Source organism: Entelurus aequoreus, linkage group LG24 (genome assembly GCF_033978785.1).
Source record: "Entelurus aequoreus isolate RoL-2023_Sb linkage group LG24, RoL_Eaeq_v1.1, whole genome shotgun sequence".
Lineage (NCBI taxonomy): Eukaryota > Metazoa > Chordata > Actinopteri > Syngnathiformes > Syngnathidae > Entelurus > Entelurus aequoreus.
The window spans coordinates 37,875,250-37,899,893 of record NC_084754.1 but is presented as its reverse complement, the minus strand read 5'-3'; the positions used below and the strand labels follow the sequence as shown (position 1 = coordinate 37,899,893).

General features: G+C 41.2%; 1 protein-coding gene across 1 annotated transcript in view; it reads right to left on the bottom strand.

Moving 5' to 3' along the window:
• The window catches only part of LOC133641709 (A disintegrin and metalloproteinase with thrombospondin motifs 20), a 409,743-nt gene extending 385,822 nt beyond the window's left edge, over positions 1 to 23,921 (bottom strand). Inside the window, exons 1-2 of the mRNA XM_062035652.1 lie at positions 23,477 to 23,921; positions 23,042 to 23,409 (exon numbers count right to left, since the gene is read on the bottom strand). Of these exons, the coding sequence (XP_061891636.1) occupies positions 23,042 to 23,409; positions 23,477 to 23,567 (459 nt within the window). The 5' untranslated portion in view covers positions 23,568 to 23,921. The remainder of the gene's footprint in view (positions 1 to 23,041; positions 23,410 to 23,476) is intronic.
• Positions 23,922 to 24,644: the final 723 nt, after the last annotated feature.

Here is a 24,644-nt window from a genome sequence, read left to right as displayed (position 1 = left end):
TACACAGTCGTGGAATTAACACATTATTATGCCTAATTTTGTTGCGATGCCCCGCTGGATGCATTAAACAATGTAACTTTACCATGAATTGATTAACGTGGACCCCGACTTAAACAAGTTGAAAAACGTATTCGGCTGATACCATTAAGTGGTCAATTGTACTGTACTGTGCAATCTACTAATACAAGTTTCAATCAATCAATCAAAAACAAGGTTTTCCAAAATAAGAGAACAACTTCAACTCCAGTTACGGAAAAAAAAAAAAAAAAGTGCCAACATGGCACTGCCATATTTATTATTGAAGTCACAAAGTGCATTATTTTTTTTAACATGCCTCAAAACAGCAGCTTGGAATTTGGGACATGCTCTCCCTGAGATAATCCTAATACCCACTACAACTATGGGAAATACTATACTTTGACTTAAACAAAGTGCATTATTTTGTATTTTTTTAAACATGCCTCAAAACAACAGCTAAAAAAACAATGAAGGCCAGTCCAGAGTATACCAGAGCATACTTGGCAACCTTGAGACTTCCGAATTCAGGAGATGGGGTGGGTTTGGTGGTAGCAGGGGTGTATGTTGTAGCGTCCCGGAAGAGTTAGTACGGCAAGGGGTTCTGGGTATTTGTTCTGTTGTGTTTATGTTGTGTTACGGTGCGGATGTTCTCCCAAAATGTGTTTGGCATTCTTGTTTGGTGTGGGTTCACAGTGTGGCGCATATTTGTAACAGTGTTAAAGTTGTTTATACGGTCCACCCTCAGTGTGACCCGTATGGCTGTTGACCAAAAAAAAAAAAAGGCTTTTTTAAAAAGAAGGGTTTTTAAGCCTTTTTTAAAAGCATCCACAGTCTGTGGTGCCCTCAGGTGGTCAGGGAGAGCGTTCCACAGACTCGGAGCGGCGGAGGAGAAAGTAAACTAATGTAAAGTATCAAACAACAGAAGAATAAGTGATTATTACATTTTAACAGGAGAGTACATAGAACAAGTTGAAATAGAAAAACAAACAGTAAATGGACAAGTAGATTAATAATCAATTTTTACAGTTTGTCCCTCATAATGTTGACAAAATAATAGGTAGATAAATGACACAATATGTTACTGCATACGTCAGCAGACTAATTATGGAGCCTTTGTTTGTTTACTTACAACTAAAAGACAAGTTGTCTATTATGTTTACTTTTTTATTTAAGGACAAAATTGCAATAATAAACATATGTTTAATGTACCCTAACATTTGTTGTTAAAATAAAGACAATACTGTCATTTTTTGTGGTCCCCGTTATTTAGAAAAGTATCTAAATACATGTTGGTACCTGTACCAAAATACTGGTATCGGGACAACCCTAATGTACAATAACAAATCATTTTTGTGAGACTTCAACGACCTAAACCATCCATCAATCCATCCATTTTCTACCGCTTATCCCTTTCGGGGTCGCGGGGGGCGCTGGAGCCTATCTCAGCTACAATCGGGCGGAAGGCTGGGTACACCCTGGACAAGTCGCCGCCCCATCACAGGGCCAACACAGATAAACATTAACTCCACAAAAAAAGCCAAAATGGTGTTGGTGGTCATAGAACCCGGAAATTATTAAGACCGCATCAAAGCGATCCTCTGTCCTGGCTGCTCAGTACAATAAAGTTAAAAAGTTAAAGTACTAATTAGGGCTGCAACAACTAATCAATTAAATCGATTAAAATTGATTATAAAAATAGTTGGCTATTAATTTAGTCATTGATTCGTTGGATCTAATCTATAAAGGTTATTTATAAACCTGTATTTATAAACTGTAACATTTACAAACAGCTGAGAAACAATAATCAAAATAAGTGCCAGTATGCTGTTTTTTTTCTCAATAAAAAACTGGAAAGGATAGAAATCTAGTTTATCTCTTTTATCCGATTATTAATCGATTAATCGAAGTAATAATCCATCCATCCATCTCCTTCCGCTTATCCGAGGCCGGGTCACGGGGGCAGCAGCCTAAGCAGGGAAGCCCAGACTTTCCTCTCCCCAGCCACTTCGTCCAGCTCTTTCCGGGGGATCCCGAGGCGTTCCCAGGCCAGCCGGGAGACATAGTCTTCCCAATAAGAAGTAATAATCGACAGATTAATCGATTATCAAATTAGTTGTTAGTTGCAGCCTTAGTACCAATGATTGCCACACACACACACACACACACTAAGTGTGGTGAAATTAACCTCTGCATTTGACCCATAATAATAATAATAATAATAGATTTTTTTTTTAAAAGGACTTTACATTGAGTAAACAACCTCAAAGTGCTACAGTGTATTAAAAAAATAAAGATAATAAAAAATAAATAAAAACTAGAACAGCCAAATAGCTAAAACTAGTGTGCATATATCTAAAAAAGGCTTTTTTTAAAAGAAGGGTTTTTAAGCCATTTTTAAAAGCATCCACAGTCTGTGGTGCCCTCAGGTGGTCAGGGAGAGCGTTCCACAGACTGGGAGCGGCGGAGCAGAAAGCCCGGTCTCCCATTGTTCGTAGCTTTGTCCTCGGAGGTTGGAGGAGGTTAGCCTGTCCGGAGCGGAGGTGTCGTGTGGAGGATTTGGGGGTGAGTAGTTCTTTGAGGTAGAGGGGGGCATTTCCATGGAGGCACTGGCACCCCTTATTCACCCCCTGGGAGGTGAGGGGAGCAGTGAGCAGCAGCGGTGGCCGCGCTCTGGAATCATTTGTGGACAGTGATCATTTTAAAAGCACAGAATGTACACTTCATAGTACACTTTGACTTATAAAGTGTGTATGATGGCAACGGTTTAAAGGCCTACTGAAATGAATTTTTTTTATTTAAACGGGGATAGCAGATCTATTCTATGTGTCATACTTGATCATTTCGCGATATTGCCATATTTTTGCTGAAAGGATTTAGTATAGAACAACGACGATAAAGATTGCAACTTTTGGTATCTGATAAAAAAAAGGCTTGCCCCTACCGGAAGTAGCGTGACGTAGTCAGTTGAACATATACGCAAAGTTCCCTATTGTTTACAATGATGGCCGCATGAAGTGAGAGAGATTCGGACCGAGAAAGCGACAATTTCCCCATTAATTTGAGCGAGGATGAAAGATTTGTGGATGAGTAAAGTGCAAGTGAAGGACTAGTGGGGAGTTGAAGCTATTCAGATAGGGAAGATGCTGTGAGAGCCGGGGGTGACCTGATATTCAGCTGGGAATGACTACAACAGTAAATAAACACAAGACATATATATACTCTATTAGCCACAACACAACCAGGCTTATATTTAACATGCCACAAATTAATCCTGCATAAAAACACCTGCGTGTTTGTTACGCTAGCTCCTAGCTCCTATGCTAGCTCCTAGCTCCATAGAACACGCCAATACAATTCAAACACCTGATCAACACACACAATCACTCAGCCCAAAAGACCGTTCACCTAACCCAAGGTTCATAAAGCTTATATATTTTTAAAAAGTTACGTACATACGCAAAAAAAAGTTGCGCACATACGGTCAAGCGATCAAATGTTTAGAAGCCAAAGCTGCATACTCACAGTAGCACGTCTCCGTCTTTGTCATCCAAATCAAAGTAATCCTGGTAAGAGTCTGTGTTGTCCCAGTTCTCTACAGGCGTCTGTGTATCCAAGTCAAAAGTCCTCCTGGTTAGAGTCTCTGTTATCCGAGTTCTTCCATCTTGACTGCATCTTTCGGGAATGTAAACAAAGAAGCGCCGGCTGTGTACTGTTGTTGCTGACTACGTTCGAAAAATACGTCCATTTCGCACCGACAACTTTCTTCTTTGCTTGCTCAGCTTCCTTCTCCATAATGCAATGAACATGATTGCAACAGATTCACGAACACAGATGTCCAGAATACTGTGGAATTATGAAATGAAAACAGAGCTTTTTCGTATTGGCTTCAATGTGGAAGGCATACCCGTGTTCGCCGGTCTACGTCACGCGCATACGTCATCCTCAGAGGCGTTTCGAACCGGAAGTTTAGCGGCAAATTTAAAATGTCACTTTATAAGTTAACCCGGCCGTATTGGCATGTGTTATAATGTTAAGATTTCATCATTGATATATAAACTATCAGACTGCGTGGTCGGTAGTAGTGGGTTTCAGTAGGCCTTTAACTCTGGAACAGACTATTTAAATTTCCATTATTTTTTTCCACGTTGGTCCTACATTGGAAAAAAATGGTCGTGTTCCACTGTATTCAGCATCAATGATTTATCGTAGTAGATGTTTACCTGTATTTTGTAAATCACTATCTATGGCCGGTTAACTTTGATCAGGTGATTCGCCTCACAGAAAAAAGGCTTTAAAAAAAACAAAAAAAAAATAGGGATGGAAGAGTTTGGACATTTCCCATGCAGCATTAGATCAGCTGGCAAAACTTTGGCCAGACACAAAGGTTGCTGTTCAGCAGTGGGTGCTGAACTGGAGGTGAGGCGGGGCCGCGGGGGTCCCGTTTGAACACGGGTCATAGTCGTGACACGGCCGGAACGACTCCATCAAAGCCCACAAAGGCCGCGTTCACATCCCGCTTGGCGCTGACTCAGCCAGAGGTGGCACGCAATGGTCGGCGGACGTGGTCTCAGCACAGAGGTGCATGGCTGGAATGGAGACCACCTCGTTTGTCACCGCACCGCTCCTTTTAGCTTCCTTTCCCACGGTGCGGACAAGCCTTAAGTTCCCCTACCAGCTTTTATTGGCGGTTGTCTCCTCTTCCTTCACGCCGTTTCTTTCTTCCTCGGCCCGTCACAGCTCACTTTGAAAAGGCCAAATGCTCCTCGCCCACAGCTTTGAGTAACTCCGGGGGGGGAAAAAAAGAGGAACCTGTTTTTGTTTTTTTCCCCCCCAGAATGACTCCTTTGTTTTAGGGCTTAATTATTCCTTAATGACCTCATCCCCACAAAATGTGCCCCGGCCATTAAGCCCGAGTGATCAGATACGGACACGTTTATGACCCAATAGCCTCTGGCGCTGTCTCCATTGTCCTGTCATTCTCGATGAGTGATGATGCGGATAACCAACAGCGATTGCTTGAAAAAGGATGCAAACATGTTTGGATAAGCAAGTCATTCATCAAAGTTGGGCAGAGGGGCAATTAAAGGCTGATTAGCCTGATCAATTTAGCATACACTACCGTTCAAAAGTTTGGGGTCACATTAAAATGTCCTTATTTTTCAATGAAGATAACTTTAAACTAGTCTTAACTTTAAAGAAGTACACTCTATACATTGCTAATGTGGTAAATGACTATTCTAGCTGCAAATGTCTGGTTTTTGGTGCAATATCTACATAGGTGTATAGAGGCCCATTTCCAGCAACTATCACTCCAGTGTTCTAATGGTACAATGTGTTTGCTCATTGGCTCAGAAGGCTAATTGATGATTAGAAAACCCTTGTGCAATCATGTTCACACATCTGAAAACAGTTTAGCTCGTTACAAAAGCTACAAAACTGACCTTCCTTTGAGCAGATTGAGTTTCTGGCAGAGGTGGGACCAAGTCATTGCTTTGCAAGTCACAAGTAAGTCTCAAGTCTTTGCCCTCAAGTCTCGAGTCAAGTCCCGAGTCAAGACAGGCAAGTCCCGAGTCAAGTCCAAAGTCAAGACTGGAAAGTCTCAAGTCAAGTCACAAGTCATGCATTTTGAGTTTCGAGTCCTTTCAAGTCCTTTTAACCACAGACTAATATTTTTACACAGATTGTGTATGCTTTTAAAACGTTGTATTTATTTATTAAAACAAGTGCATTTGAAATAGCAGGAAAAAAAATAGTACTGACATTGCAATTCATAATAGCACTATTAACCAGTCATTTTAATAGTGTAAACAAATTTAAACATTTAACTCATTCCTTTACAGAATAAACACATTTGCAAAAACAAGTGCAACTGTACTTATTTGTACAAAAGTGTTAACATTGTATGTCCATGGCATATTGCATTGTAACTAGTTCCACAGCAGTTTCTATTCTGTTCTTACCTTATCTCATTGATCTCATCTCATACTGTATGTGTGTTGATGTGTGCGTACACATGAAAAACATAACAAATACATGAACATAACCATGAACAGAGTTGTTATTTTTAAATGTCAGGGCCCTATGCAATATGTACACATATTCTTAATATAGTATACATTTTAACTGACCTTTATTTGACTATGTTTGTCTTTTTGTAGGTGGCTAAAATATGCGGTGCTGCTGACCGCCGTCTAACGTTACGTTATTGTGTGTGATACATTGACTAACGTAATGTTATTTATAGGTACCTCATGCAACCCTGCTTAAAAAAAATCACTTGACAAAAAGTATGAATAAGGTAACGAACTGCAGTGGACGCAACAGATTGCCGTGTTTGCAATGATGTTATAACCACAGACATCTTATAAGTAGACGCAGCATTGGTTGCTGTGACGCGAGCAAATTGCATCTTGAAGTGGTGATGAGGAGCCGGCGAGCAGCCTAAACTGACAGTTGACAGGTAGAAAACAAAGATGCCGGGCTGGTGTTCAGCGTTTTCCTGCTCAAATGAGCGGACTGTTGAAAATAGGAATCGGGGGATTACTTTTCACAAGTAAGACTTAACATTAATGTACTATTGGTTGTATTTTATGAAAATAACATTACCACAGAGTTGAGAAGGAGCAAAGATCTTCAATATTTGTATGTGAAAATCACAAAGAAATCTTCTGGGGGAGGATGATGCCCCTAAAGGGGTTTGGTTTACAAACTTTCAGCCCCACCTAAAACAAAATTCACCAGCCGCCACTGATTATGATGCATTCTCATTTTAGGCAAAATATAAGACAATACTTTCTTAACAGTATAATTGTAACCAGGAATAAGTCTTCAAGTAACAATATTCAAATACTAACATTGTTGGGTAAGACAGCATTTGGTTTTATTCTGAATCCAGTGAAACTGATTGGTGGTTTTAGCTGATATAAAGACTTACAGGTGTTTATATATGTTTAAGTATTTGGCAGACGCTTTTATCCAAAGCGACATACATAAAAAATACATATATAACAATCACTGTAAACATGATCATTTAAGGGAAGAATGTAATACAAAATATCAATACAAAGTGTCAAGACAGAATAAACTCTCTGCTGCTGCAGCAACAGAGATACAGTCTATAAGATATATAGATATCTAATGTATTCATACATTGTTTATGTAGGATACACACATGTATATATAACCTAATCATATTGTTTCTTCAATTTAAAAATAGCTGTCCGTTTTTTTCCCCTTTCTCTGGGGATTATATTCCCAGTTTTGATCTCGGACGTCTGGTCACTTATAGCATATAAGAATATTATATTACTGTTAAGCAAACTATGAATAATAAAACACGCCAAAACATGTGTCCTTTATCATAGCTACACGTATGACAACAAAGCGCGTGAAAATCAGTGGTATTCAGTGAGGTAAGATGAATTAAATGCGCTGACAGTTCATTGCTCCTGCCCAATGAATTGCACTAGTGGAGCGGATCACCACTCCAAGATGGCGGCCCCGCGTCTCGTCTGCGCCTGTAGGCAGTAGCGCTCCATGCTGCGTACCCTTACAAGATGTCTATGGTTATGACGTTAGCAGTGAGTTTACAGCCTCACTGATTTAACTACACAGCAAATAAAAGTCATGTTACTTAGCCAATAAACGTTAGCTTACATTCAAAACTTACCCTTCTTTGTGCATCTTCAAATGTCGAACGAAGTTGGAAGTTGTTACGGCTCCGTCTATAATATTCGAACTGCATGATTTGCATAGGGCTATTAGTTTTTTGTTGACCGAGTCGTAGTTTTAATACCCGAACGAAATTAACTTTGGCATAATTGTTTCTCACTGCCGCATTGTTTGACAATTCTTCTTCATTGGTTGTCCTGTAATTTGATTGGATGAGAGCTGTGTGATGAAAACAGCGTAGATCTAATTTGATTGGCTGTTGTACTGAGAGCACACCAGCTGACAGGAACAACACGCTGATAGACAATGACGAAGAAAAGGAAAAATACGGAGCGGCGCGCTCCCAAATAACTTTTTAATCTTTGGGTTTTGGGGAAGGTAGCAAGTCATGTCAAGTCAAAAGGCTCAAGTCCAAGTGAAGTCACAAGTCATTGATGTTAAAGTCTAAGTCGAGTTGCAAGTCTCTTTACAATTTGTCAAGTCGAGTCTAAAGTCATCAAATTCATGACTCGAGTCTGACTCGAGTCCAAGTCATGTGACTCGAGTCCACACCTCTGGTTTCTGGAGCATCACATTTGTGGGGTCAATTAAACGCTCAAAATGGCCAGAAAAAGAGAACTTTCATCTGAAACGCGACAGTCTATTCTTGTTCTTAGAAATGAAGGCTATTCCACAAAATTGTTTGGGTGACCCCAAACTTTTGAACGGTAGTGTACCTCATGTTTTAAATTGCTTTACAAACACTTGTAAAACACTCTTTTCTCTGTCCATTTAGCATAACGATGACCGTGGAACTTCTCGTCTCCAACACGAGGCATCGTGGAAATACAAAACCCCAAAACCAGTGAAGTTGTCACGTTGTGTAAATGGTCAATAAAAACAGAATACAATGATTTGCAAATCCTTTTCAACCTATATTCAATTGAGTAGACTGCAAAGACAAGATACTTAACATTCAAACTGGTAAACTTAGTTATTTTTTGCAAATATTAGCTCATTTGGAATTTGATGCCTGCAACATCATTCAAAAAAGCTGGCACAAGTGGCAAAAAAGACTGAGAAAGTTGAGGAATGCTCATCAAACACTTATTTGGAACATCCCAAAAGTAAAAAAGGCTAATTCGGAACCTGAAAAGTTTCAAAAGTTGGTCTCCTCAGTTCCCAAACGTATACTGAATGCTCATCAAACACTTATTTGGAACCTCCAACAGGCGAACAGGCGAATTGGGAACAGGTGGGTGCCATGATTGGGTATAAAAGCAGCTTCCATGAAATGCTCAGTCATTCACAAACAAGGATAGGCTGAGGGTCACCACTTTGTCAACAAATGCCTGAGCAAATTGTTTAAGAACAACATTTCTCAACCAGCTATTTCAAGGAATTTAGGGATTTCCCCATCGACGGTCCATAATATCATCAAAAGGTTCAGAGAAATCACTGCTTGTAAGCGGCAAAGCCTGTGACCTTGGATCCCTCAGGCGGTACTGCATCAAAAAGCGATATCAGTGTGTAAAGGATATCACCTCACAGGCTCAGGAACACTTCATAAAACCACCGTCAGTAACTACAGTCGGTCACTACATCTGTAAGTGCAAGTTAAAACTCTACTATGCAAAGCCAAAGCCATTTATCAACAACACCCAGAAACGCTTCACCGGGCCCGAGCTCATCTAAGATGAACTGACGCCAAGTGAACAAGTGTTCTGTGGTCTGACGAGTCCACATTTCAAATTGTTTTTGGAAACTGTGAAAGTCGTGTCATCCGGACCAAAGAGGAAAAGAACCATCCGGACTGTTCTAGGCGCTAAGTTCAAAAGCCAGCATCTGTGAGGGTATGGGGGTGTATTAGTGCCCAAGGCATGGGTAACTTACACATCTGTGAAGGCACCATTAATGCTGAAAGGTACATACAGGTTTGGAGCAACATATTTTGCCATCCAAGCAAGGCATTTTTCATTGACGCCCCTGCTTATTTAAGCAAGACAATGCCAAGCCACATTCTGCACGTGTTACAATAGCGTGGCTTCGTAGTAAAAGAGTGCGGGTACTAGACTGGCCTGCCTGTAGTCCAAACCTGTCTCCCATTGAAAATGTGTGGCGCATTATGAAGCCTAAAATACCACAACGGAGACCCCCGGACTGTTGAACAACTTAAGCTGTACATCAAGCAAGAATGGGAAAGAATTCCACCTGAAAAGCTTCAAAAATGTGTCTCCTCAGTTCCCAAACGTTTACTGAGTGTTGTTAAAAGGAAAGGCCATGTAACACAGTGGTAAAAATGCCCCTGTGACAACTTTTTTTGCAATGTGCTACTGCCATTAAATTCTAAGTAATGATTATTTTCAAAAAAAAAGTGAGTTTCTCAGTTCGAACATTAAATATCTTGTCTTTGCAGTCTATTCAATTGAATATAAGTTGAAAAGGATTTGCAAATCATTGTATTCTGTTTTTATTTACCATTTACACAACGTGCCAACTTCACTGGTTTTGGCTTTTTTATGTATGTACACATACATACGTGCATACCAAACCTTACATATAGCCTATTATTTGCGCACTATTGTCTAGTGATGCACCGAAAATTTTGCCGCCAAAAAAAGACATCATCGAAACAGCACTTGCGAAACCGCATGTGTTAACGTATCCACTTCTGCTGGCGGGAACATGACGTAAAAAGTCACAAACGGGTCGCATTGCCGTTTGAGACTGCAGTCACATCTGAAAAGATCAAATTCCAAACAGATTCGGATGTACCTCCTGATGTGGCCCAAATTTGATGCGAAAATATCCAATTTAAAAAGCACTTTGCCACTTTTTTTAGACCTACAAAAAATATCCAATCCATGTCATTTGAGGGTAAAAAAAAAAAGTAGTCCAGTGTAAAAGTAGACGATATTTAGCGAGTAATCAAACCCCTATAGATAGCGTATTTTTCGGACTATAAGTCGCAGTTTTTTTCATAGTTTGGCCAGGGGTGCGACTTATGTGTGAAATTATTAACACATTACCATAAAATATCAAATAATATTATTTAGCTCATTCATGTAAGAGACTAGTCCAGGGGTCGGCAACCCAAAATGTTGAAAGAGCCATATTGGACCAAAAATACAAAAACAAATTTGTCTGGAGCCGCAAAAAATTAAAAGCCATATTACATACAGATAGTGTGTCATGAGATATAAATTGAATCAAGAGGACACAAAGGAAACTAGATGACCTCAAATATACCTACAAATTAGGCATAATGATGCAATATGTATATATCGCTAGCCTAAATAGCATGTTAGCATCGATTAGCTTACAGTCATGCAGTGACCAAATATGTCTGATTAGCACTCCACACAAGTCAATAAAATCAACAAAACTCACCTTTGTGCATTCATGCACAAAATTAAAAGTTTGGTGGGCAAAATGAGACAGAAAAAGAAGTGGCATAAAACACGTCCTAGAAAGTCGGAGAAAGTTATACATGTAAACAAACTACAGTGAGTTCAAGGACCGCCAAAATTAGTAGGACAAAACGGCGCTCGCCAAATACTCGAATCAGTGAAGCATGTTTAATATCAACATTGTGCTTTATAACAATTAGGGAGGTTTGTGTCATGTTTGTCCTCCTACAGAAACCATACTAAAACAAAAAAAAAATTTTTCCCCCCTCATCTTTTTCCATTCTTCATACATTTTGGAAAAAGCTCCAGAGACCCACTAGGGCGGCGCTAAAGAGCCGCATGCGGCTCCAAAGCCGCGGGTTGCCGACCCCCGGACTGGACGTATAAGATTTCATGGGATTTAGCTATTAGGAGTGACAGATTGTTTGGTAAACGTAAAGCATGTTCTATATGTTATAGTTATTTGAATGACTCTTACCATAATATGTTACGTTAAAGGCCTACTGAAATGATTTTTTTTTATTTAAACGGGAATAGCAGATCCATTCTATGTGTCATACTTGATCATTTCGCGATATTGCCATATTTTTGCTGAAAGGATTTAGTAGAGAAAATCGACGATAAAGTTCGCAACTTTTGCTCGCTGATAAAAAAAAGCCTTGCCTGTACCGGAAGTAGCGTGACGTCACAGGAGCTAGTATTCCTCACAATTCCCCGTTGTTTACAATGGAGCGAGAGAGATTCGGACCGAGAAAGTGATGATTACCCCATTAATTTGAGCGAGGATGAAAGATTCGTAGATGAGGAACGTTACAGTGAAGGACTTGAGAGACAGCGATGGACGTATCTTTTTTCGCTCTGACCGTAACTTAGGTACAAGCTGGCTCATTGGATTCCACACTCTCCTTTTTCTATTGTGGATCACGGATTTGTATTTTAAACCACCTCAGATACTATATCCTCTTGAAAATGAGAGTCGAGAACGCAAAATGGACATTCAGTGCCTTTTATCTCCACGACAATACATCGGCGAAATGCTTTAGCTACGAGCTAACGTGATAGCATCGTGCTTTAACTGCATATAGAAACAAAAAAATAAAGGATAGAAGGAAGGATAGATAGAAAATCAACAATACTATTAAAACGTGGACATGTAAATACACGGTTAATGCTTTCCAGGCTGGCGAAGGTTAACAATGCTGTGCTAACGACGCCATTGAAGCTAACTTAGCAACGGGACCTCACAGAGCTATGCTAAAAACATTAGCTCTCCACCTACGCCAGCCAGCCCTCATCTACTCATCAACACCCGTGCTCACCTGCGTTCCAGCGATCGGCAGAAGGACGAAGGACTTCACCCGATGCGTTTGGCGGCCCGGAGACGTAGGAAGTCAAGGTGAGGTCGGCGGCTAGCGCGGCTAGCGCGGCTAGCGCTCCAACAAAGTCCTCCTGGTTGTGTTGCTGTAGTCCGCTGCTAATACACCGATCCCACCTACAACTGTCTTCTTTGCAGCCTTCATTGTTCATTAAACAAATTGCAAAAGATGTCCAAAATACTGTGGAATTATGAAATGAAAACAGAGCTTTTTGTATAGGATTCTACGGGTACCATAACTTCCGTTACTCTGACTTCGTCACGCGCATACGTCATCATACCGCGACGTTTCAGCCGGATATTTCCCGGGAAGTTTTAAAAGTCACTTTATAAGTTAACCCGGCCGCATTGGCATGTGTTGCAATGTTAAGATTTCATCATTGATATATAAACTATCAGACTGCGTGGTCGGTAGTAGTAGGTTTCAGTAGGCCTTTAACATACCAGGCACGTTCTCAGTTGGTTATTTATGCCTCATATAACGTACACTTATTCAGCCTGTTGTTCACTATTCTTTATTTATTTTAAATTGCCTTTCAAATGTATATTCTTGGTGTTAGGTTTTATCAAATAAATTTCCCAAAAAAATGCGACTTATACTCCAGTGCGACTTATGTTTTTTTCCTTCTTTATAATGCATTTTCGGCCGGTGCGACTTATACTCCGGAGCGACTAATACTCTGAAAAATACGGTACTTTGCAGCAACAAAGCACCTACGGAAAATGTTGAATACGATTGGAATAAGACAGAAATGAACATTTTAACACAGTTTGATGGACAATTAATAATGCGTATTTAACTTTCTACGTTTTGTGCATATTAGTCCCAAAGATGTTGGTCAAATTCAAAACGGCATGACCTTACACAATGTGCTTTTAATTAAGCGTGACTGTACCGGATATAGTGTGCTATCCTGGTTACAGTACAAGGTGCGGCCATCTAAAATAAGGATCATGTCACTGAGGATAGGGATAACCCGTGGCGGTCATCCTGTCGGCATTGCAGCCTCGGTGCCAGAATTTGGTGGTGGGCGGGCGCGGCGGAGGTGGACCCCTTGCCTCTCAACCAAGTGACCTTTTGTAACCCGTGTCCTCTCCTTTATCGGCTGGTCTCAAACAGGAGTCAGCAACCAAAAGTATCATCGTGTAGAAAGAAAGGCTAAAAAAATGACACTTTTCACTGGTGTCATAAACAGCCAACTGATGAAAGTCACCTTCACACTGACTACTCTAACTATCCATCCATCTATTCCAGGGGTGTCAAACTCATTTTAGATGGGGGGCCACATGGAGAAAAATCTACTCCCAAGTGGGCCGGACTGGTGAAATCACGGCACGATAACTTAAAAATAAAGACAACTTCAGTGAACAATGGGAGACCGGACTTTCTGCTCCGCTGCTCCCAGTCTGTGGAACGCTCTCCCTGACCACCTGAGGGCACCACAGACTGTGGATGCTTTTAAAAAAGGCTTGAAAACCCTTCTTTTTAAAAAAGCCTTTTTTTTTTTTTTTAGATATATGCATACTAGTTTTAGCTATTTGGCTGTTCTAGTTTTTATTTATTTTTTATTATCTTTTTATTTTTTTCTAATTTATTTATTTTATTTTATTTTTTTAATACACTGTAGCACTTTGAGGTTGTTTACTCAATGTAAAGTGCTTTTTACAAATAAAATCTATTATTATTATTATTATTATTAAAAAAATAATATAAAAATCAAATTACAGGATGTTATTTATGTAGTTTGCTTACATCGTGTGGTATATATATATATATATTTTTTTTTTACATATGTAGCATAATCTAGAAAGACACAAATAATTGCTATTGTGACATCTAGTGGACACAATTAAAACAGCAGTTTCTTTCATTCAAAAATTTTGGCGCATTTTTATACTTAGTAAACTCATCCCACGGGCCGGATAAAACCTGTTCACGGGCCTGATCCGGCCCACGGGCCTTACGTTTGACACCCCTGATCTATTCATTTTCTACCGCCTATCCCTTTCTAACTAATCCAACCGAAAGTCAGTCTTTACACTAATGATGACGCTCGATTTTGTTTGACACAGTCAGGGTGCTATTCCTTTAACAACGTACTTATTGCGGTTTGCAGTGGTATATAGAATAAAGCTGCTAGGATCCTGATGAGAGTGCGGAAATGACCATATCATACCAATTCTCAAATCCCTTCACTGGCTTCCTGTTCCACTCAGGATTGAATACAAAGTCTCCCTACTAACCCACCAGTGCCTCCATGGAAATGCCCCCCTCTACCTCAAAGAACTACCGTAATTTCCGGACTATAAGCCGCTACTTTTTCCCCTCGTTCTGGTCCCTGCGGCTTATACGAGGGTGCGGCTTATTTACGGCCTGTTCTTCTCCGACACCGACGAAGAGGATTTTGGTGGTTTTAGTACGCAGGAGGAAGACGATGACACAATGATTAAAGACTGACTTTTCATATACCGGTAGGCTGGTTATTTGATAACGTACAGGCGAGCACTTTGTATTACTTTGCACCGTTGTATTATTTGTACTCTGCACGAATGCTGTTCGCCATGTCAAAGATGTGAAAGTTTGATTGAATGATTGAAAGATTTATTGTTAATAAATGGGACGCTTTGCGTTCCCAAACAGTCATCTCTGTCCCGACAATCCCCTCCGTGGTAGCAGGAACCCCTATATACTACGCTAATTACACATCAAAACCCTGCGGCTTATAGTCGGGTGCGGCTTATATATGGAGCAATCTATATTTTCCCCTAAATTTAGCTGGTGCGGCTAATAGTCAGGTGCGGCTTATAGTCCGGAAATTACGGTACTCACCCCCAAATCCTTGCACGGGTGCAAACGCATCAGGAGGAAAACGGAGCTGGACCTATAGTGACTCAATGCAGTACGCCGGATTTGCTGTTGTATATTAGTGAGCTTATGCAGTGCACTTCTACACTATTGCAAACTAAAGCATTACTGTAATCTAATGCACATAATCTATATATTGCTGTTAATTACATGTTTGATTGATTGATTGATTGAGACTTTTATTAGTAGGTTGCACAGTGAAGTACATATTCCGTACAATTGACCACTAAATGGTAACACCCGAATAAGTTTTTCAACTTGTTTAAGTCGGGGTCCACTTAAATTGATTCATGATACAGATATATACTATCATATATACTATCATCATAATACAGTCATCACACAAGATAATCACATTGAATTATTAACATTATTTACAATCAGGGGTGTGGAGGGGCGGGGGGGGGGTATGGACATCAAGTAGTGGACATAGAGAGAGAGAGAGAGAGAGAGAGAGAGAGAGAGAGATCAGAAGGCATAAGAAAAAGAAAAAGTATCTGCATTTGATTGTTTACATTTGATTATTAGCAATCCGGGGAGGGTGTTAGTTTAGGGTTGTAGCTGCCTGGAGGTGAACTTTTATTGCGGTTTTGAAGGAGGATAGAGATGCCCTTTCTTTTACACCTGTTGGGAGCGCATTCCACATTGATGTGGCATAGAAAGAGAATGAGTTAAGACCTTTGTTAGATCGGAATCTGGGTTTAACGTGGTTAGTGGAGCACCCCCTGGTGTTGTGGTTATGGCGGTCATTTACATTAAGGAAGTAGTTTGACATGTACTTCGGTATCAGGGAGGTGTAGCGGATTTTATAGACTAGGCTCAGTGCAAGTTGTTTAACTCTGTCCTCCACCTTGAGCCAGCCCACTTTAGAGAAGTGGGTAGGAGTGAGGTGGGATCTGGGGTGGAGGTCTAGAAGTAACCTGCAAGCTTGTTCTGAGATGTTTGGAGTTTAGATTTGAGGGTTTTGGAGGTGCTAGGGTACCAGGAGGTGCATGCGTAATCGAAAAAGGGTTGAACGAGAGTTCCCGCCAGAATCCTCAAGGTGCTTTTGTTGACCAGAGGGGAAATTCTGTAGAGAAATCTCGTTCGTTGGTTAACCTTTTTGATTACCTTGGTTGCCATTTTGTCACAGGAAAAATGGGGAGAACATAATGTGATGAATAATATTGAGGTTACCTTTCAGGGAAGTGGAAAATGTGTTGTGTAATGAGAATTGTTCTTGCAAAAGAGCCTCCAAAAAGGCAGATGTTTGATGCATTTCACATCAATTGTGCAGGTGTATTATCTTGCATTTTCAAAAGACAATTACAGTAGGAGGTCCATTATTTCTGATGTCAACCACTTCACTATTGCTCTCTGATGTACTCCATAGGACTATGTGAGGGTTTTGCACAGTCCTGAGTCCTATGTTTTGAGTTACTGTCCAATACCGTACACTCAATGGCTTCATTATTGTACTCCTTGGGACTAATTCATGTATTTCAGTGTTTTTCAACCACTGTGTGCCATGAGATACAGTCTGGTGTGCCGTGGGAGATTATGTAATTTCACCAAACTGGGTTAAAAGTATCTTTTGCAAACCAGTAGTTATAATCCGCAAATAATGTGCCGTTGTCGAGTGTCTGTGCTGTCTAGAGCTCGGCAGAGCAACCATGTAATACTCAGTAGGTGGCAGCAGGTAGCTAATTGCTTCGTAGATGTCGGGAACGACGACGATGGTTTGTCGTGATCCCAATATGCAGATGACAGCGGTAAAGCAAAAATAAACAAAAAGGCGAGTGCTGCTCTAAAAAGGATATTCAAAACGAAACTAAAAACTCAACTGGCTGCAAAAGTAAACAAAAAACAGAATGCTGGACGACAGCAAAGACTTGCAGCGTGTGGAGCAGAGACGCCGTCCACAAAGTACATCCACAATGCCATGACAATCAACAATGTCCCCACAAAGAAGGATAGCGTCTGCACAACTTAAATATTCCATCCATCCATCCATTTTCCACCGCTTGTCCCTTTCGGGGTCACGGGGGGTGCTGGAGCCTATCTCAACTGCATTCGGGCGGAAGGCGGGGTACACCCTGGACAAGTCGCCACCTCATCACAGGGCCAACACAGACAACATTGACACTCACATTCACACACTAGGGCCAATTTAGTGTTGCCAATCAACCTATCCCCAGGTGCATGTCTTTGGAGGTGGGAGGAAGCCGGAGTACCCGGAGGGAACCCACGCAGTCACGGGGAGAACATGCAAACTCCACACAGAAAGATCCCGAGCCCGGGATTGAACTCAGGACTACTCAGGACCTTCATATTGTGAGGCACATGCACTAACCCCTGTTACACCGTGCTGCAACTTAAATATTCTCGATTGCTAAAACAAAGCAGGTAGACAAAGGAAGACATGAAACTGCCACAGGAAAATACCAACAAAACAGGAAAAAAGCCACTAAAATAGGAGCGCGAGACAAGAACTAAAACACTACACAGGAAAACAGCAAAAAAACTCAATAAGTCACGTGTGAAAAGAGCACAGCTCCCTCCCCCCATTCTCACCACCTTCTACAGAGGCACTACAGAGAGCCTACTGACCAACTGCATCTCTGTCTGGACTGGAGCCTGCAGTGCCTCAGACTGGAAGTCTCTCCAGAGAGTGGTGAGGACGGCGGGAAAGATCATCAGGACTCCTCTTCCTCCTATCCTGGAGATCGCAAAAAGTCGCTGCCTGACCAGGGCTCAGAAAATCTGCAAAGACTCCTCCCACCCCCACCAAGGACTGTTTTCACTGCTGGACTCTAGAAAGAGGTTCCGCAGCCTCCAAAGCAGATGTAACAGCTTCTTCCCTCAGGCCGTAAGACTCTTGAACGCATCATAATCATCCCCTCAACTCCCCCCAAAATGGATTAACTCGCTGGAATAAAAAAGACAATATAACATACATCCATAAACGTGGATGCATATGAAGAACTGCAATATATTTATCTGTACAGTAATCTATTTATTTATTTATATATGCACCTTATTGCTCTTTCATCCTGCACTACCATGAGCTAATGTAACGAAATCCCGCTCTTATCTGTACTGTAAAGTTCAAATTTGAATGACAATAAAAAGGAAGTCTAAGTCTAAGTGACAGGTCATGACAGTGCACCTACTTTGACACAAAAGTTATAGTGATGCATGCTTAGTCATGGTTTGAATTCATATCCAACAATTGCGAGGACAACTTTTTACTGTCAATATCAACTGCAGAGTATCATTTTTTGAATGTTTTCTGCTGGTGGTGTGCCTCCGGATTTTTTCCAATAAAAAAAATGGTGCCTTGGCTCAAAAAAGGTTGAAAAACACTGATGTATTTTGCGAGAGCAAACCAGGTACAGCAATGGATACGAGCCAATGGTCGAAGCAAAACCAAGTTTCACCATTGGGACCAACGTTCCCTCTAAGGCAGACCTGGGCAAATTAAGGCCCGGGGGCCACATGCGGCCCGTTGAGCTTTTCAATCTGGCCCGCCGGACATTCCCAAATAATTGTTTTAGATGTTTAAGATGGAAAGTGTAGCTGCCATTATGATGTGCAGTCATGTTTTCTAATGACCTGAAGTCTTCAACTATACTAAGTCTTTAAATGCTTGGAATCTGCATCATATACTAGTTACTATGGTCATCTAATTAGTTACTACGGTCATCTAATTACTTACTATGGTCACTATGAGATATTTCAGATTGTAGGTGGGGGTTTTTTCACTATGTTTGTTGCATTTTGGTTGCGTTTCGGTTGATTGTAAAATATGTTGTCAATATTCAGTGTTTTATCATTCATAGTTAATATTGTAAATCCCACATTCTTTATTTTCATGCACATTCTGGGTGTCTCTTTCAGTAAAAAAAATTCAAGTTCCATTCCGTTTTTTTAAGGCGGTCTGTCATGACGTTTTTAGCTTTCAATCATTATTGTGAGGTTTTGTATTAGTGTTCCTAAAAATAGATGTACCGGCCCCCAGATAGGGATGATACTCGAAACCGGTTTTCCCGGTCGAGTCCTCGGACTCGAATCCCTTTTTGAGAACCGGTACCCGTTATCGAGACCACTATAGTAAAGAAAAAGAGTTGGTTCTTTATTCGAATCCCTGGGAACGAATCCCGTCCCGAACAGAAATGCCCCTTGAGACATCTTAAGAAATGACGTCACATAGCTCAGTCATTAGGTGCAGATAGGGAAAGCAGGAAAAACAATGCACCGGAAAAAGCGCTCCAAGGTGTAATAAAGTTCAAAACAGAAAGTATAATCCAATGAATAACTTCACTGAGAGATTTGAGCAGGGTACAAACATATGACCAACACTTTTACGACCAACCGGAAACATAGCAACCAGGCTAGCAACGCACCTCCTTTACGGCAGCTGTCGCAATGTTCTTAAAGCGACCGCAGCACATACATATATAAATAACATATATGACATGATCTCCCTTTTTTAACTTTTGTTTTTCTTTCCTTGTAAACAAAACAAAATCACACTGTATATGTGTTGTCTGTCTAATTATAAATAATGCAGACGAGGCGTGTTGGCTTAGTTCTTGACGTTTACTTTCACAGCGTGCTCATAACCTCATTCTTAGCTGCCGGGTGACGACATGCAACGACACTTTTCGGGGCTACCGCGCATGCTCGTCACTCCCGTTGCATGCTGGGTAGTGTAGTTGTTATATTCCTTAGTTCATAACATCACATCTTTCCCCCTATAAAGAAATAATGTTAACTCAATAAAGTGTATTTCTTTTGTTAGCTTTAACTTTGCATTTTTTAGCATTGTAACCACATTTGCAAACAACTTTTCTCTTCATAGAATTTTCTTTCAATAAAGAAATAAAGTGCAAAAATGTCAAAGCATCATAACAAACAGTTATGTCAAATAGCAGCAGAAGTGCACTTTTTGGAGAGCTGTATTATTTTCAGTTTTGTGCCCAAGGGACTAATTTTATTTAACACTATATTATTATTTATACACCTATTGTGATCACAGAGACAGGTTGTTTTTGTGTTACTGTATATATTTGTTTTTCTGAAAAATCCCACTTAATATACTTTGGGTAACAACAGTCAATATTTATTTATTTTATTTTATTTTTTTATGGGGGTAACAGTCAATATTTATTTACTTATCAGATTTTATTTATTTGTTATATAATAAAAGTGAGCTTTTGTTAAACCAAATATTGTGTGTTTTTTTTCCCATATACAACAACCTATCTGGACTCGATAAGAGAATCGATAAGGAATCGGGTCGATAAGAGGATTCGATAATAGGCTCGAACTCGATAATTTCTTATCAAACATCATCCCTACCCCCAGACACAGTTTTTTTAATCTAAATCTGGCCCCCCGAGTAAAATAATTGCCCAGGCCTGCTCTAAGGTACGCACCTGTGCAATTGCGCACTGCTCAAGCGTCCTCTGCGCATGGCAAATCTATGCCACGCACAAAATCAAATAAAAAAATAAGCGCATAACAATTTTCGACACGCGGACACGACAGAGAAAACAGTTTTCGTCATCATTGTTCAAATATTGTAACGTCTGTCGAGACGCTTTGAGGACATGAATTCCATCCATCACTTTACTGAGCAAAACTCTTTATTGTCTGCCATAAACACATCACCAAAACATGAGTAAAAAAAATGATATCTAGCAAAAGTGGTCATTTTCTGCAGTACAAACCAGACCAAAAGCAACTTTGTTATATCAACAGCAGCCGCTCGCTCTTTCTCACTTGCGCCAACACATGCACATACGGCACTTAGCCAGTGATGCGTTTACAGCCACACAAAAAGTCGGACAACTCCAACACCACACATAAAGTGTCATTCCAGGTCGTTTCACTATGATTTACCAATCAAATGTGTGCTTATTCTAGTGTCATTTATTAGGAATCTTAATTTATAAATATTAATCATGAAATGCTGTTAGTATATTAAATAAATACTAATAAAAATATATTTTTTACAAACAGGAAGTTGCAGGAATGTACACATGATCCCCTGCTTACATCTCATTGTGCAACATGTGAATGTTTTAATGGGAACTAAATGCAATGTCTGAAAGGGGTACACATTATTTCCAAAGCAGGACCTCCACCCAGACAAACAATACAAGTAAGAAAAACAATATTTTTTGTTATTGTCATTGTAAGTGGGCCTAAACGCTTATATTAGAAAATAACCTCATGGAAATGACTGCTGTCATTTGATTATAATAAGAGAATGTTGTCTGTCTATCTGTGTTGGCCCTGCGATGAGGTGGGGACTTGTCCAGGGTGTACCGAATGCAGCTGAGATAGGCTCCAGCGACCCCGAAAGAGACAAGCGGTAGAAAATGGATGGATGGATGGAGATTGAACTTGTTATTTAGTCAGGTTTGGGACAGGTGTGCTGCTGGTGTAGCCACTGTGTGCACGTCTGATGTTGCTCACATGGGCTCCACTGAATGCTCAGGGAGTTTTGGCACTTGCTCACAAACATGAACAATTAGAGCAGACCTGGGCAAATTAAGGCCCGGGGGCCACATGCGGCCCGTTAAGCTTTTCAATCTGGCCCGCCGGACATTCCCAAATAATTTTTTTAGATCTTTAAGATGGAAAGTGTAGCTGCCATTATGATGTGCAGTCATGTTTTCTAACAACCGTAAGTCTTGAACTATACTAAGTATTTCAATGGTTGGAATCTGCACTTATGGATGATATACCAGTTACTATGGTAATCTAATTAGTTACTATGGTCATCTAATTAGTTACTAGGGTGTAATCTACTTCACAGCAGCTCAGACGAGGCACCAAACAGTGGGAAGCGTTTCCACAGACGCGGAAGGAGATTTTCACAACAAAGTTCTAAAGCTTAGTGATGTATCAGATATATCAGATTGTAGGTGGGTTCATTTTGTACCCTTCATGTTCATATTTCACTGTTTGTTGCGTTTCACTTGATTGTAAAATATGTAGGGCTGCAACAACTAATCGATTATAAAAATAGTTGGCGATTAATTTAGTCATCGATTCGTTGGATCTACGCTATGCGCATGCGCGCAGGCAATTTTTATTTATTTTTTATTTTTTTATAAACCTTTATTTATAAACAGCATCATGTACAAACAGCTGAGAAACAATAATCAAAATAAGTATGGTGCCAGTATGCTGGGTTTTTTTCAATAAAATACTGGAAAGGATAGAAATGTAGGTTGTCTCTTTTATCCGATTATTAATTGAAGTAATAATCGACAGATTAATCGATTATCAAATTAATCGTTAGTTGCAGCCCTAAAAATATGTTGATCGAAAGGGTGTGTGACATTCATATTTTGTCAATATTCAGTGTTTTATCGTTAATAGAAACATGTAAAATTCCGTTACGTTTTTTTAAGGCGGTCTGTCATAACGTTTTTAGCATTCAATCAGACATTATTGTGAGGTTTTGTATTAGTGTTCCTAAAAATAGATATACTGGCCCCCAGACACTTTTTTTTCTCTAAATGTGGCCCCCGAGTCAAAATAATTGCCCAGGCCTGAATTAGAGGGAACATTGATTGGGACCACTAAATGAGGAATAAGCTGCTGCATTTTGCAACCTGCAGTGACATCTGTATTAGACATTGTTTTTTTTCTTTTGACACACCTGGGCGAGGCTGCAGGTTTATGCATGGGTGCAAAGGCATCAGGAGGAAAAACGGTACTCACCAAGCCGGTGCACAAGCTGACCACTGCCGGCTGCTCGCCCCTGGCGTTGACGTGTCCCCGGAAGAAGCAGTGGCGCATGTCGGCCTCCGTCTCCTCTCCCCGGGCCGCCGTGGAGTCGCTCAGCTCGGCTCCCAAGTGCGCGACCGTGTAGGCGGGCGCGATGAAGTCCGAGTGCGCGCTCAAGTTGAGCTGGAAGCGCTGGCCGAAGGCGTCGATTCGGTAGTGGACCCGCAGGGCGGCGGACAGGTCGTCGTTTACACTCCGGCGTCTCCGCCTGTAGTGCAGCGTGTGCGGGAAGGACTCCCCGAAGTCGTTGACCCGCAGCGGGCTGGTGATTTCATACGATGACAGCTGCTGGATGAAGGCTTCTGCAGGGGGGGACAAATTCGGTGCTAAAAGTGGACCAAACTGCACAAAAAACGTCAAAAGTTGTACCTTGTTTCGGGTGCCAGCGGTGCTGGACGGTGACCCGGACGAGTGCTGACAGCTGACACATGAGTCCAAGCAGCGACATTGCAAACTGCATGGTCCCCCCCCACCCCCCGGCGGTGGTCTCTCCACCAGGCGCCCCCCCGGTCCCTCGTCTCCCCGGCTTGTCAGCAGCAGGTCGCCGGATCGACGGAGGCTGTTCGCGGCGCGACGTGCAAGCGCCTCATCGCCCAAAAAGTTAAAAAAAACAACAACAAAAAACACGCACTAAGCAGCCCAGACTATTTATTTATGGCACATGCATCCCACCCCCCTAAATACACACTTTTTCTTTTTTTTTTTTGTTTCCTCTCTCTCTCTCTTCCTTCTTCTTGCAGTGATCGCAACCGGTGTAAACTAAGCAGAGAGGAGGGAGCCGCGCCAAGTATGTTTCCCCTTGGCTGTCCCCTCCTCGACCACCCCGTGAAAAAGCAGGCGCGCTCACACACGCACGCGTACGCGCACGCCGGAGGGAGCCACGCCCACTCCGGGCGCCTTCAAGCAGCATTTGTAAAGCTAACTACCCGGCTTTAGTTAGCCCACACTAGCCAACACTCCCGTTTTTAGCGGGAGAATCCCGATATTCAGCGCCTCTCCCGACAGAGATTTTCTCCCGACAAACTCCCGGTATTCAGCCGGAGCTGGAGGCCACGCCCCCCCCCCCCCCCCAAAAAAAAAAAAAGTCTGCCGCAGCTGCTATTGTACCTGACCAGCCTCCGGGTGCAAGTACTGGAGTACTAATTGCTTGCCAGGGAAGATCTTCCCCAGGAAGCAAGGATTGACCGGTTTTGGGCCATGCTAGGGAGAGATGGAAGATTCCACACTCTCTCGTGCATTTGATGAAAGCACTTTTGTGCATCATCAGAGAGGGTGTTCATCATGGTTAGAAAAATAGTGACAGAGAATAGAAAGAGGATGGACAATTCAACCCTTAACAAAGCATTGTACTTTCAAGTACAACAATGAGTAAGTGAGTGTTGTGTGTGTGTGTGTATACGTGTAAATAAATGAACACTAAAATTCAAGTATTTATTTTATTTATATAATAAAATCTATATATATATATATATATATGTAACGGTGTAGAACAGGGGTGGGCAATTAATTTTTACCGGGGGCCGCATGAGCTACCCGA